This window comes from Meles meles, chromosome 9, assembly GCF_922984935.1.
Source record: "Meles meles chromosome 9, mMelMel3.1 paternal haplotype, whole genome shotgun sequence".
Classification (NCBI taxonomy): Eukaryota; Metazoa; Chordata; class Mammalia; order Carnivora; family Mustelidae; genus Meles; species Meles meles.
Genome location: NC_060074.1, coordinates 57079007 through 57099660, shown reverse-complemented (window position 1 = coordinate 57099660; position 20654 = coordinate 57079007). Strand labels below are relative to the sequence as shown.

The following is a 20654-nucleotide window of genomic DNA, read 5'->3' as shown; positions in this document are numbered from 1 at the left end:
TTAATATCAAGAGAAGGATGTAAGAGCTATTTCAAAATTAGTAGAAGATCGGTTAAGTGAATCATGATCTATACATATAATAGAATATTATGCAGCTGATGAAGTATAGTTCTATATTGTGCCATTGAAAGCTGTAGAAGGTGAACAGTGAAAATATTAAATACATTCTTTTATTTCATCACTAAAAAATCTTGATTGAATCCCCATTTTATAGCAGGCACCATGTTAGGCTTTTGGGACCCTATAATAAGCAAGGTAAACATTGTTCTACCTTTAAGTAAAGCTTATTGATTTAAATTCTAGTGTGTGGGGGATTGGAATAAAAAATAAACAGATTATTGTGTCTAATGGTGAATTCTGCCAAGTAAATATACAGAATGATATTCTAAGGTGAATGGTATGGGGACCCTGCTTTAGATAAGGTGATCAGAAAAAACCTCTGTGACAAAGTGACACATAATGTGAAACACGAGGATACAAAGCCAGTCAATAAAACAGTATTCTAGGCAGAGGGAATAGTAAGTGCAAAGACCGCAAGACAGGAAAGAACTTAGCATGGTTGAGAAGCCTGTAAAAGGGAGAAAGGACGAACAAGGACAAAAATGGCCAGAGGTTGTGGAGGTTTTCAGGAACTCGATCATACAATGTGGTAGGCCTTGTGTAGGGGTTTGGATTTTGTTCTAAGTTGCGAAAAAGTGGAATAGTATCCCATTTGTGTAATAGTGTGAAATGATACTCACAAGGAATCATATAAGATTTCCAGAAGGCTCTACAGGCATGATTGGTTAACCATGGTTACCTCTCAAGAGTAGAAATAGGGACGGGGGGAGTAGGACAGAAAAGGTTTTACCTTATACCTCTCATTACTGAATATTTTACCTTGAACATATATTACTTTTCAAGTCAAATAAACTAGTAGATTTATATTTTTAAGAGTTTTTATGAATTATTTTTTTAAAATGTTTGTCATATTTTTGACAAAATATGAACCAGAGGGTCACAAAGGAGAAATCCCAATAAATCTATGAAAAGATAATCAGCCTTACTAGTGTTCAGGAAAAAAATACAATTCAGATTTTCACCTTCCAGATATTGGAAAAGACAAAAATATCGTTAGTATTCAGTTTCACAGAGAGATAGGGAAATAGATGCTTTTGTTTAATTCTGGCATTAGTGTGTATTGATTTAGACTTTCTAGAGGGCAGTTTGACAATTATATTGCAAAAACTCTGAAAGGTACCTATCTTAATATTCAGTAAGTTTTTTCTTCTAGAAATGTATCCTCAAGAAGTAAATGAGAAAAGAAGTTTTAAAGTCCAACAATACAGATATAAGATCATTTGTCATTTACAGCACTGTTTATAATAGTGAATATTTAGACCTTATTAATAGCCATCAGTAGAAGATTGATTATTTAAATTATGATATATCCCATTGAAGATAGCTATTAAAATTTATGGTGCAGTTATCCATTTATTGATGCATCAGGATGTTTTCAGAGTATCATCTAATAAAACGTAGGTTTAGAATATTGTAATAGGATTTCCTTTTTTTTATACTCTATAGGCTTACAGGTATCTGTGTATACATAGAGAACTCCTAGAAGGATTTACACAAAAGTGTTAATAGTAATTTCTGTTGTGCATTAGGGCTTTCAATATTTTGACATTTGGGGGCACCTGGGTGGCTCAATGAGTTGGGCCTCTGCCTTCAGCTCAGGTCATGATCTCAGGGTCCTGGGATCGAGCCCCACATTGGGCTCTCTGCTCAGCAGGCTTCCCCTTCTCTCTCTGCCTGCCTCTCTGCCTACTTGTGATCTCTGTCAGACAAATAGATAAATCTTTAAAAAAAAAAATTCTGACATTTTAAAATTTTGTAATGATTAATTATAAAATTAATTTTCCAATGAGCAAAAAAATCTAGCCTTTATATAAAAAAGGAAGAATGCAGAATATTACTAATCTAGAAAAGTTTATATATTTATGCATATAACTTGATAAACAGTAATAAAATACAATTAAAATATTGGTTGGATCTGAAGAAACTGATCTTTTTCATGCTTTTCACTTTTGTAGGACTAGATGAAATTGCAAAAGAAAGAGAAAAACTGAAAAAGGCAGAAAGTATCCAGATCAAAGAAGAAATATTTGAGACTTCTGAAGATACTTTAAATTGTTCAAATCCAGATCATTGTGAGCAAAAGGAAGATCCTAAAGAAAAAGATAACACAAATCTGTTTCTTCAGAAACCTGGCTCTTTTTCAAAATTAAGCAAGCTTTTAGAAGTAGCTAAGATGCCTCCTGAGTCAGATGTGATGACCCCCAAACCAAATAATAGTGCAAATGGGTGTACATTGTCTTATCAAAACAGTGGAAAACATTCCTTGGGCAGCATTCAATCAACAGCAACCCAAAGCAACATGGAAAAGACAGACTCTAATAATCTTTTCAGTCCTGGTTCAAGTGGTCCAGGGAAGTTCTATAGTCCTCTACCCAATGACCAGTTGTTAAAAACACTGACGGAGAAGAATAGACAGTGGTTCAGCCTTCTGCCAAGAACCCCTTGTGATGACACTTCACTTACCCATGCTGACGTACCAGCTGCTTCTGTAGTAACTCCTCAGTCTCAGCCACCATCCACATCCCCCTCACCTGCCCCCGCCCCCCTTCTGGGATCATCTTCTGCTCAGAATCCCGTGGGCCTCAATCCGTTTGCTGTATCATCTCTTCAGGTTTGTATTGCTCATTGTTAATTCATTTCTGTGTTGCCTTATTTAATCTTTGACCCCATGAACATTCTCGCTCCGGGGAATCAGCTGGATGTTTGTATTACCCCTGCCACAGTTTGAGAACTGGAAAGAGTCACAATTGCTATTACCAAGCTTCATTACAACTACTATGCCTTTCCTAGTCTAAGGCAAAGGTTTCTTAAATTACCTTTCTTTTTTTTTTTTTTAGAATTTAAAAAATTCAGATGCTAAACATTTTTCCTAACTTTTTAGATTGTTCTTCTTTTAAAATATTTTGTTTTTTTTTATAGGTGAAAAGTGGAGTATCTATGATGGGACTCCAGTTCTGTGGATGGCCCACTGGCGTGCTTGCTTCTAATATTCCGTTTACATCACCTTTACCTAGTCTGGGATCAGGATTGGGATTATCTGAAGGAAATGGTAATTCATTCTTGACTCCCAATGTTGCTTCAAGTAAAAGTGAATCTCCGGTGCCACAGAATGAAAAAGTCTCCTCAACTCAGCCTGCGGCTATTGAAGTAGCAAAACCAGTAGATTTTCCTAGTCCAAAACCTATTCCAGAAGGTAGGTACATTGAGACAGTTTTTAGCCACTTACTTTATTTCATTGTTAGTAGAGTCTTATAACTGAGTCTTTGATGGTTATATATGTAGTAATAAATCTGCTGATTTGTTTTGTGCCATTAATTCATATTCAAGATATTTGTAAAAGATGTACATATTTATCTTGACTTAGAAATGCAATTTGGTTGGTGGAGAATTATTGACCCAGAAGACCTAAAAGCTTTGCTTAAAGTGCTGCATCTCAGAGGAATAAGAGAAAAGGCATTACAGAAACAAATTCAGAAACATTTGGATTACATTACTCAAGCCTGCATCAAGAATAAGGATGGTATGTACCTAAAAGAGATTTCTGCTCTCTTGCTTACTTATGAAAATTAATTCTTTTACCTTAAAATGTATTTTAGTATGTTTTAATTTATTTCTGAGAGGCATTTTTTTTCTATCTTGCTCAAAAAATAGTAACTATTTATATTTCTTAAATTGGCATTACTTAAGTTTTTTTTACAACATACGGATGTATTGCGTTCTTAAAAAAGAATATTCCTAAGGTGCCTGGTTAAGTTGGTTAAGCAACTGCCTTCGGCTCAGGTCACGATAGATCGTGCCTCAAATCAGGTTCCTTGCTCAGCAGGGAGTCTGCTTCTCCCTCTCCCTCTGCCTGCCGCTCCCCATGCTTGTGCTCACTCTTTCTCGCTCTCTCTCTGTCAAATAAATAAAAATAAAATCTTAAAAAAAAAAAAAGAATATTCCTACTTTTAAAAGTAAGCTGCCAGCATACACACAAGTGTACTTATGTCTGTTAAGTTACATGCACATGTTACCCCTGGACTTTTATTTACTTTTTGAAAGAAATCACTGGGGAATAGAGTAGATTTTAAAATTAATTTCTTTTCAAATGTAGTTGCTATTATTGAATTAAATGAGAATGAAGAAAACCAGGTAACTCGAGATATTGTGGAGAACTGGTCAGTAGAAGATCAAGCAATGGAAATGGACTTGAGTATTCTTCAACAGGTGGAAGATCTAGAAAGGAGAGTTGCATCAGCAAGTTTGCAAGTGAAGGTAAAATTGACTTGGAATAGAATCTGTTTTTAGGATAACGGAAGGTAACTAATATTTATTACATGCCTGACATTTGCCAGTTCCTATGTTAAATGTCTTTATTTTTACCTCATTTAATCCTTATCATGATCCTGAATTAATTTTCCCCATCTTACAGGTAAGGAACAAATCTCAGAGTAAGTAACCTGCCAGTGGTCTTAGAGTGAGTGGCTAAATGTGGGTTTAGTACCCATGTTCTTTTTAGTAAATCTTGCTGCCTCCTTAATGACAATAGAAACTATCATTTCTGGTACACAGGTCTTTACCTTTACCACAAGCAGAGTTTCACAGTTTCACCATGATAATACAAGGCTCTATTAAATTCCTACTACCATGTTTTGTGTAGGTCCTGGAAGCACCTCTACAACAAGCCATGTTGTATGTCAGATATTTACTCTATATAATTAAAAATTGGGGAATATAGATATATCTGAATATGTGTTATATTATGACACATACACACACCCTACATATATATGTAAAGTTTTAATATATGTGCTTATCTACTGGGCATTACCATTGTCATAAACAATGATCGGAACTGGCTTCCAGTGGAAAGGCAAAAGAAAGGAAAGCTTTACCTTTGTGCAAGAATTTTTGGTTTTGTAAATAGGAGTATAAAGTCTTCTCAATTGATAATAAGGTGACATCTCTGAGAATAAATGGATTGATGGTAAATAAGCATGAGACAAACCTGAAAACCTGAAAAGGTTTAGAAAATGTAGTTTCAATCAATATCTACATCATCTACATCTAATCAATATCTAATCTAATCAAATCTATCTAATCAATATCTACGTCTAATCAAACATAATTTGATTAGATATTTCACATTTATCCAGAATGAGAAACTTATGTTGTAATACTATCCTATCCAATGATTAAAATATTTCTTCAAAATTATTTTAATGCTGGCATTTGGAAATTTTCAGGGATCTCCAAAAAATATCATTTTCCAGAGCTAATAACGTATTCATTTCTTGCCACAAACATAATTACCAACCTTGGGAAGTTTATCATTTGCTGAAACTATTGTACTAGGCAACTATACAAATATTTTCCTGGTGCAATATAAAAATGCCTCATTTATCTGGCATCTTCAACAAGTGAACTCTTCTACACAAATTAATTTTCTGGAAAAATAATAATTATTCCATTTAGTGCTACAATTTTTTGACATGTTTGTTGGATCACTTATGTTATATATTACACTGCCTTCTTAAAATTGAGAATAATGAGTTTGATTTAAATTCTCTCAGTGACACATATCTTCAGTATGAAGACCAATGATTAGATAATGATTCCCTCAGGGAATCATCTTGCCCCTTTGTTAAATGATCCTAGTGTGCTTTGCTTTTTAAATTATGACATCTGCTTTCTATAGTCTGTTTTCTTTAATGATCATTTGTTACTATTTGCTGATTTTAATTTGATTGGTTCTACTAGCCCTATTTTCCTCCAACTTCCTTCCTCCTCTCCCCCATCTAACCTGCCAATTCTGGTTGGCTCTTGGTTGGAAAAGCGTATCATCACACTTTTCAAGTTAGGTATAAAGTCAGAGCGTGGGCCTGAAACATTTTCCTGGAGATAATACTCAAATTTTGGTGAATGACCTTATCATATTAGCAGCTGCTTAGATATTTTTGGCTGTGTTTTCAGAAGCTAAGTGGAATTTTTTTTTTAAGTGGTATGTAATACCCCTTCAAACTGTAAGAATGAAGCCATTTGACATGACTCAGACCTAATGCACTTATGCATACTACTTATAACTTCATACTTATTTCCTAAATATAAATGTTCTACTGAATTAATGAGAAAGAATTGATCCCAATATACAAGACAAAATAATTGTCACTAAGGAGACTTAATAAAAAGCATAATGGTCATTTTGTTTCTTATTTACTAAGTACCTATTCCATATCAGGCAGTGGACATCACAAAATTGGATACAAGTTGTTTTCTGCCTCAGAAAGCTTGTCATATGATATGGAGAAAAGACATGTGTACATCTCTGTAGACTCTAGTAACTGATTACAGACAAGTACAGAATTATGCATGAAAAAGAATACAATACTTCTGGTGGGAAGATATAAGAAAGATCAGGGAAGATTTCATGGAGAAGTCAAGATGGAATTTGAGAAGATGATGAAGGCTTTGAAAGAGAACAGAGAATGCCATACTAGAAAAAGCAAATAGCATGAGTGGAGCACCAGGAACAGGGAGCTCAGAAGATGGAATTTGTCTGCAGTGCAGGGTACATAAATGGGAATATGTGAGAAAGAAGTAGATTCAGGTACTTGAATGTCATGATAAAAATATGGACTTTGTTAAGGAGTAGGGAATCTTGGAAGGATTTAGAGCTAGAGGATTGATATAAGCAAGCTGAGTTGTAGGATCAGAAAGAGAGAGAGAAAGACAGACATCTGTTTGCCCTACTCTGCTGGAGATAAAATGACTAAAAGTAGACACGGCCCCTGCCCTCTTGGAATTTAGAGGTAGAAAAATGTTCACCAAATAATCATAGTAGTTTAAAATTGTGACTACCACAAGGACATGGAATATCATGTGGTTCTATGAAAACATGTAACAGGGAGATTTAACCTCCAAAAGGTTGTTAAGGATGGATTTCCTGAGGAAGTAAATTTTAATATGAGAGCTACAGAATGAGTAGAGTTAAGTAGGTATAGAGGAACAGGGGAAAAGCCATACAGACAAATGTAACCGCTTAGGCAAAGCTCCTGTGGCTGAAGGAAAAATGGTAAGTACAGAAGAGTGGTGGAAGGAGTGAAAATGGAAAAGAAGAACAAAGTTCAGAGACTACCGAGAATTTTCCATTTAAGTGGTCCCACGAAATAAGTATTTATTCATTCTCAAGTCCTTCAGAATACTTTGCTGATTTTCATTATACCTTTCATAATCTCAGAGTTACTAAATTTTCTTCTTCAAACTTATAACTGTTTCTTTTACTTTTCTGTTCTTGTTTCTACCTAGCATTAGGAAACACAAGGTAAAAACTTTCAGTAAAGATCCTTGAGATCTGCTGGTGTCTGCTGCTGTATTTTAAGTACAGGTAATTCACCCATCAGGCATTTTAAGAGGAAAACATAATAACATTATTCTCTTGATATATAGGGTTGGATGTGTCCAGAACCTGCATCAGAAAGGGAGGACTTGGTATATTTTGAACATAAGTCATTTTCTAAATTGTGCAAGGAGCATGATGGAGAATTTACTGGCGAAGAAGAAAGCAGTGCACATGCACTAGAACGGAAGAGTGACAACCCCCTAGATATAGCTGTAACCAGGCTGGCTGATTTGGAGCGGAACATTGAGAGAAGGTATCTGAAGAGCCCCTTAAGTACCACCATTCAGATCAAACTGGATAATGTGGGCACAGTTACTGTCCCTGCTCCTGCACCATCCATTAGTGGTGATGGTGACGGGTAGGTTATTGAGATTAACTTGAAAAATTATTGTGCTTCTTTGCTAATTGGAGCCTATTTTCTATTGCCTGTTATCTATGTATCTTCTTGTATGTCTGTGATCCATATGGATCATGCTATTTGCATGGTGCTTTGTAAAAACATTTTTTTTTTTTGTTATGTGCGTTGATAATCCTGCAAAGTGATCTTACATTTACCTGGTTGTGACTAAGCTTTGAGGCACGTAGCCACAGTCTGTGCACTACATCAAATTTAGTTGCTTAAACCTTATTCTTATTGGCTGTTCCATGTTTTTGTCATTGCTTGGCTTTCAGTGTGATGATTGTTTCACATTCGGTAACCATAAATGTGGATATGACCTACTTAATTTTTCTATATTTCAATGCAGAATTGAAGAGGATATTGCTCCAGGGCTCAGGGTATGGAGAAGGGCATTATCAGAAGCTCGCAGTGCTGCACAGGTAGCTCTGTGCATTCAGCAGTTACAGAAATCAATAGCATGGGAAAAATCAATTATGAAAGTTGTAAGTGTTTTCATTTAAGAAATACTATAACTAATTTACTTTGTCCTGTTTTTCCCAACCTCTAAATCTTTCTTAATGAATACATTACTTATTGTCAAAATAATGTATGCTTTGCTTGACAGTGTAATTCTTAAATACTGTTTCAGTTTGATATTTTTCTCCTTATTTTGAGCTTTTTGAAGGAAACTACCAAATATATTATCTCTTCTTTTTTAAAAGTCTTAATTCTCATTCCGGGGAATATTGTTTATAACTCTAACTGAAGTTGTTTTCTATATTCTGTTAACATAATAGTTGTTCACCTAAATATTTTGAAGACCCTTTTACTCCTGCAAACGTTCCAGTTGCTAACATTATTTGCTATAGACATTCATTGCATTCTTAAAATGTCTTTATATTTCTTTCAGATTTCTTTTTTTTAATGCTAAGAAATACTTAGATGACTAAATAAGAGCAGAGAGCTCTGAGTTTGTGTACTTGATAATCATGCATATGGCATTGGAAGTAGCTGACATTAAGAATAGGTCTTTTTTTTTTAATTCTGACAATTAAAACTGGTTTTTCACCTTCTTTGCTTAAGCTCAAGTGGTTATCATCATGTATATAAAGGTAGAAGGTACCTTTACCTTGTACCAGGCACCAACTACTGTGTATTCAAAATAAAAACTATAGTCCATGTATCTTCCAGAGAGATGCTCATTTTAAATCCTGTTCATGTCCCTCTTGCCTCTTATATATCAGATATAGAAATATTTATTATATGTGAACCTGTATGAATTACTTTGAGATTTGCTTTTGAGTTACAGATTAGCTGTAAAATCAAAACATTTGAGATTTGTTTTTATGAAGGACAAAGAGTAAAATTCCTTTCCTTAAAATAGTCATTCCCCAAAGAAAAGAAGTGATTCTTAAATAATTTTAACACTCTTTGCTTTATTTTTACCTCTAAGTTTAGACTAAACGCCTTACGCATTCTTACAAATAAATTTGATTTCTTCTGTGGTTTTTCCCTTCTTCATATAAAATATCTATGGAATAATGAACATGCAGTTTTCACAGTCTGCTCAAATTTAGGTCTTTTCCAATCCACATTACAATTTACCATAAGATTGAAGGTATGTTCTGTTCTTCTGGTAGCATTTTTATCAGGTAAAAAGAATTTTTCTTCTAAAGGTTATGATTAAAACCAGTTTTAAGGTCCCCTTGGAGAAATATACTTGGTGATATTTCTAGACTGTAATGATCATAAGATACAGAATTCTACATCAAAAATGAAATTGGAACATTTCTTGTTCTCATATACACCAAAATAGTCGTCATGACAGGGTCAGTTTTGTTATAACCTGTATATAGAAACCCAAAATTTGTTCCAAAATCTGCCTTTATATTAGTATTCTTGCTTTCTGCAATCAAAAACTTTATTTCATTTTTGACAAATTCATAAGTCTTTTTCATGTTATTAATATACATTTGTCACTATTTAACTCCATCTCTTACAATTTTCATTTTTTAATATTTAATAGTACATTATTTGCTATGAAACTGTCTTGAAAAGAAGGCATAGTTTCATAATCAAAGATTAATGAGCACTTTTTAACCTTTAACTAGAAATGTAATTGTGCCTAAAATAATCCATAACAAGTCCTAACAGAATGTTAAAGTACTCAATGCCTTTAGAAATACCCTCTTTGCCAGAGTCCAGGCTTATCATGGAAAGGAAGAGCTGTCATAATTTGCCTCCCAATGATTCTCTGCCCACAGTGTGCTTTATATTGTTGTTAATGTTAAACATAGGCAACATCCACTGTTTTATGCTCTACACTTGCTCTAACATGTTATGAGTTATTGCTGTGACTCTTTGAAAGTGTTATAAGCTTGATACCTGTCACCCTTTTTTAATAAGTATCAGAAAAGAATTTTATTTTTAAATCGTAAGTGTGAGATGTCAGAGAGACTTTATAGTATTTCTAGTCATCTGTTATAAAAAGTAGAATTTACTTACTGTTCATGAAACTGATTTTAACTTTTATTGTCATAGGGATTTAATTATAACCTTCTAAATGTTATTTCTCAATATTTTTACAATAGAAGTTTTAAAGATATAACTTAAATTTGGAGAAATAATACCATGTTAAGGTACTTAGTGATGTGGTATTAGGAAGGATCAGGAAATACTCTTAGAATGACAGACTCTGCTGCTTTTGCTCTAGTACACATGACAGTTTTAGTATTATGTATATTACATACACTTGATAGATACTTAAGCTGAATAGTGTGTATCTGCCATTTTGATAAGATTTTTAAGCTGCCATTGATGTACATATCGAGTTATTTAAGACTATTTTAGACTTTCCCAGATTAAGATTTAATGTTGTATTGAAAGTTTTAACAATTAAGTTTGAAAAGTTAAGCTATTTTGTTTTTAAGTGTATAAATATATAACTTTCAATTAGTGTAAGTGATTTACAGTTTAAATGTTTTGCTTTTTCAAAATATTGATTACAAGTCATTTTCTACTGTGGCAGTATAAGCTAAATGTCAACACAGGGTTAGTATCGACCATTTTTTAAAGCTTTCTTGAAAGTTTTCTTTTCTAACTTTGCTTCTTTCCTTTTGTGAAACTGGTTATGCAGAGTATGTATACATGGGGGGAGGGGAATCTCCTTACAGATTTTAAAGTTCTATGAGCTAAAGTTCCTATGAGCATTAGCAACTTTTTCACAGAGAAGAAATAATTTTATTTTTAGTTCTACAAAATAAGTTATGACTAATTAAATTCTTTGATTTAATTTATTATTACCAGTTTTTTTCTCCTTAGAAATCATTTTGTAGGATTCATTTTCTGCACTTGTGACACTTGTTTGATTTAGGTTGAATTCCAAAGTTTTCTGGTTTGGACACTTTTTTTAATCAATCTCAAAAAGTAGATGGATAATTTAGCCAAAATATAGTGTCATCTTTTTACTATTATATATAATTTTGATACTAATGCAAGTTTCCTAATTTTGATCTTAAAAATTACTCTAACTCTTACTTATTTCTTTCTCAGGATATCATGAGGATGCTAAGATAAGCAAAAGATGAAATACCTTAAAAAATTAAAACACCATGTATTAAAGCTACTCATTGCTTTATGTGCTCTAATGTCATGTTAATGATTTCATATGTTAATGTGTACATGCTTCTGAAGTGTGTGCAGGCATTCAACCTCTAGCTTTGTTCTTTGCAGTCTACCTGAAATGTGCATTTTCCCCAACTGAACTGCTCACCCCGTCATGTGGTCCATATCTGTGTAATGAGAGATACATAGATGTGTATGGCTACTGTATATTTGTTAGCAAGCGGAATGTTTGTTACTAATATAAATTGAGAATTATGGTGTGTTTAATATCCCAATAACTATTGTTCACAGCAGAGAGCTAATTTTAAATGACTTCTCATATATTATAGTACTGCCAGATCTGTCGAAAGGGAGATAATGAAGAACTGCTTCTCCTTTGTGACGGCTGTGACAAAGGCTGCCACACATACTGCCATAGACCCAAGATCACCACTATACCAGATGGGGACTGGTTTTGTCCAGCTTGCATTGCTAAGGTGAGACTGAGCTAACACTAAACTTTTTAATGGCCAGATCAAAATGCAGAGCTATATGAGGATTTTTTTAAAGGTAAAATTCGCAGGCCATAAAAATCACTTTTTTAAAGTGTACAACTCAGTGGTTTTACAATATTCCCTAAGTTGTACAACCATCACCACTATTAAATTCCACAACAAATTTTTCATGACCCCAACAAAGTCTTTGTACCATTATCTATCATTCCCCATTCCCCGTCTCCCCTTAGCCTCTGACAACCATTAGTCTTTCTGTCTCGACGGATTTACCTATTCTAGTTGTTACATATAAATCATATCATACAATATGCTGCCTTTTGTGTTAGACTTCTTTCACCTAGCACAATATTTCCGGGTTCATTCGTGTTCTAGCATGTATTAGTCCTTCCTTTTTATAGTCAAATGATATTCCATTCTTTGGATATAACATATTTTGTTTATCCATTTTTCCATCGATAGACATTTGAGTTGTCTCCTTATTTTGGGTATTATGAATAATGCTGCTGTGAAACATTCATACATAAGTTTTTGTATGAATAAATGTTTTCACTCATCTTGGGTATATACCTAGGAGTTAAATTGCTAGACAAATGATAATAAGCATATGTAATTTAAGTCACTTTCTGGTCACTTTTAAATTAGAAACCTGTGGACACTCATAATGATTGATTAAAGAGAAGCAATATGATAATAGCATTAGAAAGTAAGGAGTGAGAAGTGTGAAAGAGTCCGCATGTGTTGAGGGCCAGAGTCTTTGTTAGGTGTTTCCTAAGTTAGTCACTCCCTTCCATGTTTAATCTCTTGGCCAATAACTACCATTATTTATTAGGAGTAACTGCCATGTCTCCATGAACTAAATTCCAAACATCCGTCTATTCACTACCTCCTTTCTTTTGGTCTACCCCCTTTCACACTCTAACTCCAGCAATTCTTTGACCTCTAGTCCATTTATCTGAAGACCTTCTCACTGTCCCTCTCGCCTTTCATGTCCTCTCTTTTCTCCTAACCTTGCTTGTAATGTGTCAACATTTCATTGTCATAATCCTTGCATCCGCCTTTATCCCCTTTCCCTCTCTCTCACTTGGGAAAACCGTCATTCTGATTAATCCAACTCTTGACTGCCTGGCAGTTGTGGTTGGAGAAAATACCCAGCCCTTTAAATGTGAGCCATTAAGATGGTCTTTTATCGTCCTGATAACTTACCTCCAACTCTGTCTCCATCCTTATTCTCAGCCGATGACCTTATTCCCATTTCCCTGTGAAAATAGAAGGCACCAGAAGAAAATATTATAAGAATTTGCCACCACATGCACCATCCTTCCTGTGTCTGTGCTCACATACTCGACCTTCCCTCCTATGAACTACCAGTGGCTCTGACAAACTCAGTTCCCAGACATATTCCTCAGAACCCACCCCCTCTCACCTTCTTAGGAGTGTGATTCCAACAGTTCTCTCTTCTGCACCATCTGTATTTCCTTCTCCCCTGGGTTCTTCTCATCAGCCCACTAACATGCTACTACTTCTTCCATCTTGAGAGAACTAAAAACAAAAACCCTCTTTTGGGCTCACGTCTTCCTTGATTCACCTCCTTTCTCCCCTTCGCTTTAGAGAAGAACTCGTAGGAAGTTTTCTGTTCTAGTTCTCTGATTTTTCTCCTCCAAATCACTCTTGAACTCATTCCAGTCAGATTTTCACCTCCATGGATTCTCCGAAATTTCTCTTATCATGACCACAAATGACTTCCACATTGCTTAATTCAGTGATCAATACTTGGGCCTCATTTAACCTGTTAGGTATATCTGATAGAGTGGAAGACTCCCTTCTCCCTGAAACCCTGTTTCCACTTGACTTCTAGAATACCATACTTATCAGGTTGTCTTGTCTTCCTGCCTTTGCCCTTTTTCAGTCCCTTTGCTGATTTTTCTTACCTCCCTGATCTCTTAACATTGGAGCAGCTTCCTTAGCTTCAGGGTTATCTGTAAAAATGAGATAGTATTTAATTCATAGGGTTGTTTTTTTTTTTTAAGATTTTATTTCTTTAGGGGCACCTGAGTGGCTCAGTGGGTTAAAGGCTCTGCCTTCAGCTTGGGTCATGATCTCAGGGTCCTGGGATCAAGCCCCGCATCGGGCTCTCTGCTCAGCAGGGAGCCTGCTTCCTCCTCTCTCTCTCTCTCTCTCAGCCTGCCTCTCTGCCTACTTGTAATCTCTATCTGTCAAATAAATAAATAAATAAAATCTTAAAAAAAAGATTTTATTTATTTATTAGAGAGAGGGCACTCGTGTGCATGCAAGAAGAGGAAGACCAAGGGAGGAGGGAAAAAATCTCAGGCTCCTGGCAAAGCACTGAGCCCAACTCAGGGCTCAATCCCATGAGCCTGAGATCATGACCTGAGCTGAAATCAAGAGTTAGACGCTCAACCGACTGAGTCACCAGGTGTGCCTAAATTGTAGAGATTTTTGAAGATTAAATATGGTCATGTGTGTGAGAATTTTTATGACTTCAAAATTCTGTGACATGTATATATTAATACTTTATTATATTTATTTATATTTATGATATATTTTATAATTTTTATTTTTATAATCTATTTATATTTTATAAAATAGAGGATTCCATATGGCATATATTCACTAATAATCACTTTTTAATTTTTCATTACTTGATTATTTTGTCATATCTAATTCAGTAATAATTTTCACTTGTACATAAATTATCTTTAAGCTCCTTACCTGTCAAGTTATAGAAATTTCCTCTAATGCTTTGTTAATTACTAAAAAATTAAGCCTGGTAGACTATAGGAGGTTTTATTTTCAGTAAATTTGCTTAAAATAGAGTTTTGGCTGTCATTCAAGGAGTAGACTAGGAGATGTATGATCTATGAGCTAATCGAAGTGCTTTATGTAGTGCAGGTTTCTAAGCCTCTGCTCTCTGGTTTTTAAATGTAGTGAATTAGGTGTTACGTTTCTTATAGCAATAAACAAATATTAAACATTTAGAGATAATGTTTTTAAACTCTTTCCAATTAATTCAGTTTTTATAAGTATTTATACTATATTGCTCTCAAATGGCCATTTATGCATATATCATTGTAAATATTTTCACTCTGTGTACATGTATGTGCATGCCAATATATAGACATGCACTTTATTACATCTATATTTATTAAATTTATAGATGTGTTTGTTTATATATATGTCTCACTGGATCATAGAATCAAAAGACGTGTATATGTGTAGATATGTCTACACATACACATATTTATATATCCTCATAGATACATGCACATGAGGTTTCAAACTCCAATACCTATAAAAGCCAGGCAAATAACACAGAAGCGTTGGGTCTGTGGCAAATAGGAAAGTTATGCCTGAATTTAAATATAACAGTCATTACTCAGCTCCAGCCAGTTGTTGTCATGTAGACATGTGGGCTCGACATTCCAGGATCTACTAGTATTTCAAGATTATGGATTTTTATGCATATCCTCCCAAATGTTTAGTGTTGGCAACAAACTCAAGACTTTTTACAAGTATTATATGAGCCAAATAGCAACACATTCTGTGGGCTGTTTACAGCCTGTAAGCCACCAAGTCACAAACTTCTGATATATAAATATATAAACAACAGAAATGTGCCCTTGTATGTGTCGTCTGCTGGTTCTGCTTTAGACATACTGAAGATCCTTTTAGAATTTTGGTTATAACAGGATAAAGAAGAAGGGAAGGGATTGGGGTATCTCTTGTGCCAGAACAAAGTAAATCAGGTAACAGAGTAACTGTATAAAAACTTGCATTTAGGGGTGCCTGGATGGCTCAGTCGGTTAAGCAGTTAAGCATCTGCCTTCAGCTCTGGTCATGATCTCTAGGTGCTGCGATCAAGCCCCACATTTAGCTCCCTGCTTGGCAGGGAGTCTGCTTCAATCTCTCTTTCTCTCCCTCTATCCCTAGCCCCTGCTCATGTTTTCTCTCTCTCTCCGATAAATAAATAAAATCTTTAAAAAAAAAAAAAAGCTTGCTTTTACAAGTATGTGAATGTGGGGGCGTCTGGCTGGCTCAGTCAGTGGAGCATGTGACTCTTGATCTTGGGTTTGTGAGTTCGAGCCCTACAGTGGACGTAGAGATTACTTAATAAAGTCTTTAAAAAAAAAAGTATAAGTGTGTATACAGTGTAATGAGACAAGCTGATAAACATTATTTAGTAAAGAAATATATAAACTTCAGTGTTTTTTTGAAACACTAAAAGTTCTTTTGATTCTGTGATTTGAATCTCATGTTTTCGGCTATTGTTGTAAGTTTGTTAGAAAATGATCCCAAGTAATAATTTAGTTCGCATAAGGAACTAGAAGTTTTGCCTTCTTATTCATGAAATTTTATTTTTTTTTAAGATTTTATTTATTTACTTGACAGAGATCACAAATAGGCAGAGAGGCAGGCAGAGAGAGAGGAGGAAACAGGCTCTCTGCAGAGCAGACCCTGGGATCATGACCTGAGCTGAAGGCAGAGGCTTAACCCACTGAGCCACCCAGGCGCCCCTGAAATTTTATTCTTTTTAAGTAATATAATTATTCAATCTAATTCAATTTAATCTTCATTAAATGGAGTTTTTCCTCATTATATTAAGCATTCTCTCTCTCTGATTTCAGAGTGATAGAAGTTTAGTGTAATATGAAAACTCAGAGTATCAGATATTAGTGAATAAAAACAAAAATAAACTAAATGGAAAAGAGACTTAGTAAAACATTTTAATTATTTTAGTTAGTGACAAGGGGGAGTGATTCTTCGATATGATATAGGAAAGGTATTAGATTTACAGTTTGCCTTATTATTTCAGGCAATTAAAATACCTCCTTAACTATATGTTTAGCCTCCCAATAAAAAAAACAAATCATTTTAATTGCTTATGGGCAATTATTTAAAAATATTACTAGAAAAGTTCATGAAATCCTCAAAGAAATTATGAAATACTCCAAAGAAATGTTTTCAGCCAAATTTATTTCAAGAATACACCCAGCTTTAATCAGGGAAATACAAATCAAAACCACAATGAGATATCACCTCACACCAGTCAGAATGGCTAACATTAACAAGTCAGGAAACGACAGATGCTGGCGAGGATGCAGAGAAAGGGGAACCCTCCTACACTGTTGGTGGGAATGCAAGTTGGTGCAACCACTCTGTATGGAGGTTCCTCAGAAAGTTGAAAATAGAGCTACCCTATGACCCAGCAATCACATTACTGGGTATTTACCCTAAAGATACAAATGTAGTGATCTGAAGGGGCACGTGCACCTGAATGTTTCTAGCAGCAATGTCCACAATAGCCAAACTATGGAAAGAACCTAGATGTCCATCAACAGATGAATGGATAAAGAAGAGGTGGTATATATATACAATGAATACTATCAAAAGAAATATACCATCAAAAGAAATGAAATCTTGCCATTTGCAACAATGTGGATGGAACTAGAGGGTATTGTGCTGAGCGAAATAAGTCAATCAGAGAAAGACAGTTATCATATGGTCTCCCTGATATGAGGAATTTGAGAGGCAATGTGGGGAGTCTGGGGGGTGGGGAAGGAAAAATGAAACAAGATGGGATCAGAAGGGAGACAAACCATAAGAGACTCTTAATCTCACAAAACAAACTGAGGGTTGCTGGGGGGAGGGGAGTGGAGGGAGAGAGTGGTTGGGTTATGGACATTGGGGAGGGTATGTGCTATGGTGAGTGCTATGAAGTGCTTAAGCCTGACGATTCACAGACCTGTACCCCTAGGGCTAATAATACCTTATATGTTAATAAAAAATGAAAAATTTTAAAAAAAGAACACAGCCAACTTAAGATTGTGGCTGGACTGAATAGCTGACACTGCAGTCTGATTTTTTTTAACAGTCTGCATAAGAGAAGAAATAATTTTTTTAAAGATGTATTTATTTACTTTAGAAAGAGAGCAACACAGGCACGCGTACGGGGGCGGGGGGGGGTGGCAGAGAGAGTCTTAGGCTGACTCCGTGCTGAGCCTGCAGCCTCAGTATATGGCATGGAGCCAGTGGCAGGGCTCAATCTCACAACCCGGAGACTACCACGCTAACTGAAACCAAGAGTCCGGTGCTTAATTGACTGCACTACCCAGGTGCCCCAAGAAGAAAAATTTTTTAAAAGAGGGTTAGCACTATTCTGGAAATGCACTATCTCTCTTCTATGATCTATTGTATTTATTATAACATTCAACTCTCAAAGTACAGACTTATTTCTCTATTTCTGAATGGGAGAGGAGGGCTCGTTGTTATTTCAGTGCGCTGACTGCAAGTTGTAGTTACCTTGAGTAAGGCTACACTGAGGTCTTTTGTTTTTTTTGGTTTTTTTTGTTTCATGTAACTTTATAGCTAGACTGACCTTACCAGTTGTGCGGCTTATCTTTCTTATTTTACAGATAAGATAGGGCCTTACAGATATTTTTGTATGAAATCCATAGCTACTTACTGACAGAGCCATAGCTAGCATTCATATCCTTCAAATATGTCTTTATTGCTTTCCTCAAAAACAGACATCTTTCCCTGATTTTTCACCATTGCTTTGTTCATACCTGGGAACCACAATTTAGTAGAACTCTTTTTATAGCAAATGTTTTTTTCCTTTATCCAGTCGATTTAACCACTTAAGAAGGACTTTTTCTTTATTTGACACTTTGTGAGCTATTTTTCATGGTTTGGCAGTTTTTTAATTACCTCTTCAATTGTCTTATTAATAAGCTCTATATTTTTGTTTATTTTCAACTTTGTTCTTAATCGTGTTCTAAAAGATAGTCCTTTTGTACCTTTAAACTCATTTGGTTAGTGACTAAAAGGATACTGCTAAATTCTGTAGTATTGAAGATGGATTACCATGAGATCATCATCTTCAAGTTTTAGGAATTCTTAAGATAGATTTTCATGCTTTATTAGATTTTAACCTTATGTTATGGGAGAACAAATTAATCTCTCTTAAAAATTAAATTATCAACCTTCTAGATCAGAGATAATACTCTGTCCTATCAGACTTTCATAATTTAGAATAATAAGGAGGTCTGTAGATAGTTATTTTCTTTTCTTATACCTCATTTCCTTTTTTTTTTTTTAATTAAGGCAAGTGGTCAAACTCTAAAAATCAAAAAACTTCACGTCAAAGGAAAAAAGACTAATGAGTCAAAAAAAGGCAAGAAAGTAAATTTAACAGGGGATACTGAAGATGAAGACTCTGCATCTACAAATAGTTCACTAAAAAGAGGAAACAAAGACCTGAAAAAAAGAAAAATGGAGGAAAACACTTCTGTTAACTTGTCGAAACAGGAAAGTTTTACTTCTGTTAAGAAACCTAAAAGAGATGACTCCAAAGACCTTGCTCTTTGCAGGTATTATTTCAGTTTGCATGTACAATATATTTGTAACATTTTATTTGTTTAGAAACTTTCTACTATATTAAAGGTGACTTTTTGACAATTTATATAAATAGGAAAATGTGAAGTCTATAGTATAAATAAATGAATTCATCTTTTTAAATCAATTGTATTGTTTTTACCTGAAAGATTATAAAAATTAAAGTTTTAGTAAAAATAGGTAATTCTAAAACACAGATACTGATTTCAAACACTTTTTTTTTTTAATTTAAAGTATGATCCTTACTGAAATGGAAACTCATGAAGATGCATGGCCTTTTCTACTTCCTGTAAACTTGAAACTTGTTCCTGGTTATAAGAAAGTTATTAAGAAGCCTATGGATTTTTCCACAATTAGAGAGAAATTAAGTAGTGGACAGTAAGTAAATAATTTCAGTTCAGTATTATTGAATGCCTAATATGTGCTGGGTACTCTTCTAGTGAGCCAGAAATATATTAATTAAAATATATTAATTAAAGGACTTGCCTTTGGAGAGGGTATGTGCGTATACATGTGTGTTTAGCTAAGATAGACTGGTATGGAAGATAAGTCCATTAAAATTGTTTAAACAGGGGCGCCTGGGTGGCTCAGTGGGTTAAAGCCTCTGCCTTCGGCTCAGATCATGATCCCAGGGTCCTGGGATCGAGCCCCGCATCGGGCTCTCTGCTCGGCAGGGAGCCTGCTTCCTCCTCTCTCTCTGCCTGCCTCTCTGCCTACTTGTAATTTCTGTCTTTCAAATAAATAAATAAAATCTCAAAAAAAAAAATAAATAAAATTGTTTAAACAATTAAAAAGCAGTATGATAAAGCTGCCTTTGACATTGGAAGGCCACCAAACCCAGCCTGAGAGGTAAAGAAAAATAAGAGGGAAGCCTCCCAAAGTAAGTAAATAACATCAGCTGGAGCTTATATTGTGTATCAGTGGAATATTGACAATATCTCATGTGGATTTAACAAAAATTAACTGTAATCTTTTCAGATCATTACAATGTAGAGATAAAAGGTCATTGGAAATGTTAAATTAAAATTTAATTTTTTAAATATTAAAAGTTAAAAGTTTTATGGGTTGCTGGAGAATCCTAAAAATGTATTTATTAAGTGTGGAAGGAAACTATTATTTTCTCCTCTCTACCATATCCTCTTTGTGATCCTACCCGAAGACCAAAGTGACTTCCTGGCCACAGTTACTGATATTTGTTAGGTAAAATTAAACTCCTATCAAAGTAGCAGCTGTTAATGGAGTTTAC

The 20654-nt window shown here is 34.7% G+C and overlaps 1 protein-coding gene across 12 annotated transcripts in view; it reads left to right on the top strand.

Moving 5' to 3' along the window:
- The window catches only part of BAZ2B (bromodomain adjacent to zinc finger domain 2B), a 421364-nt gene that overhangs the window by 394257 nt on the left and 6453 nt on the right, over positions 1–20654 (top strand). For 9 of the 12 annotated variants that reach the window (XM_046018124.1, XM_046018127.1, XM_046018129.1 and 6 more), the window contains 9 exons: positions 2076–2731; positions 3040–3313; positions 3485–3640; positions 4214–4374; positions 7546–7856; positions 8245–8380; positions 11831–11977; positions 19118–19383; positions 19643–19786. In XM_046018124.1, the coding sequence (XP_045874080.1) occupies positions 2076–2731; positions 3040–3313; positions 3485–3640; positions 4214–4374; positions 7546–7856; positions 8245–8380; positions 11831–11977; positions 19118–19383; positions 19643–19786 (2251 nt within the window). The remainder of the gene's footprint in view (positions 1–2075; positions 2732–3039; positions 3314–3484; positions 3641–4213; positions 4375–7545; positions 7857–8244; positions 8381–11830; positions 11978–19117; positions 19384–19642; positions 19787–20654) is intronic. The other 3 variants (XM_046018131.1, XM_046018130.1, XM_046018128.1) reach the window with 1 other exon arrangement.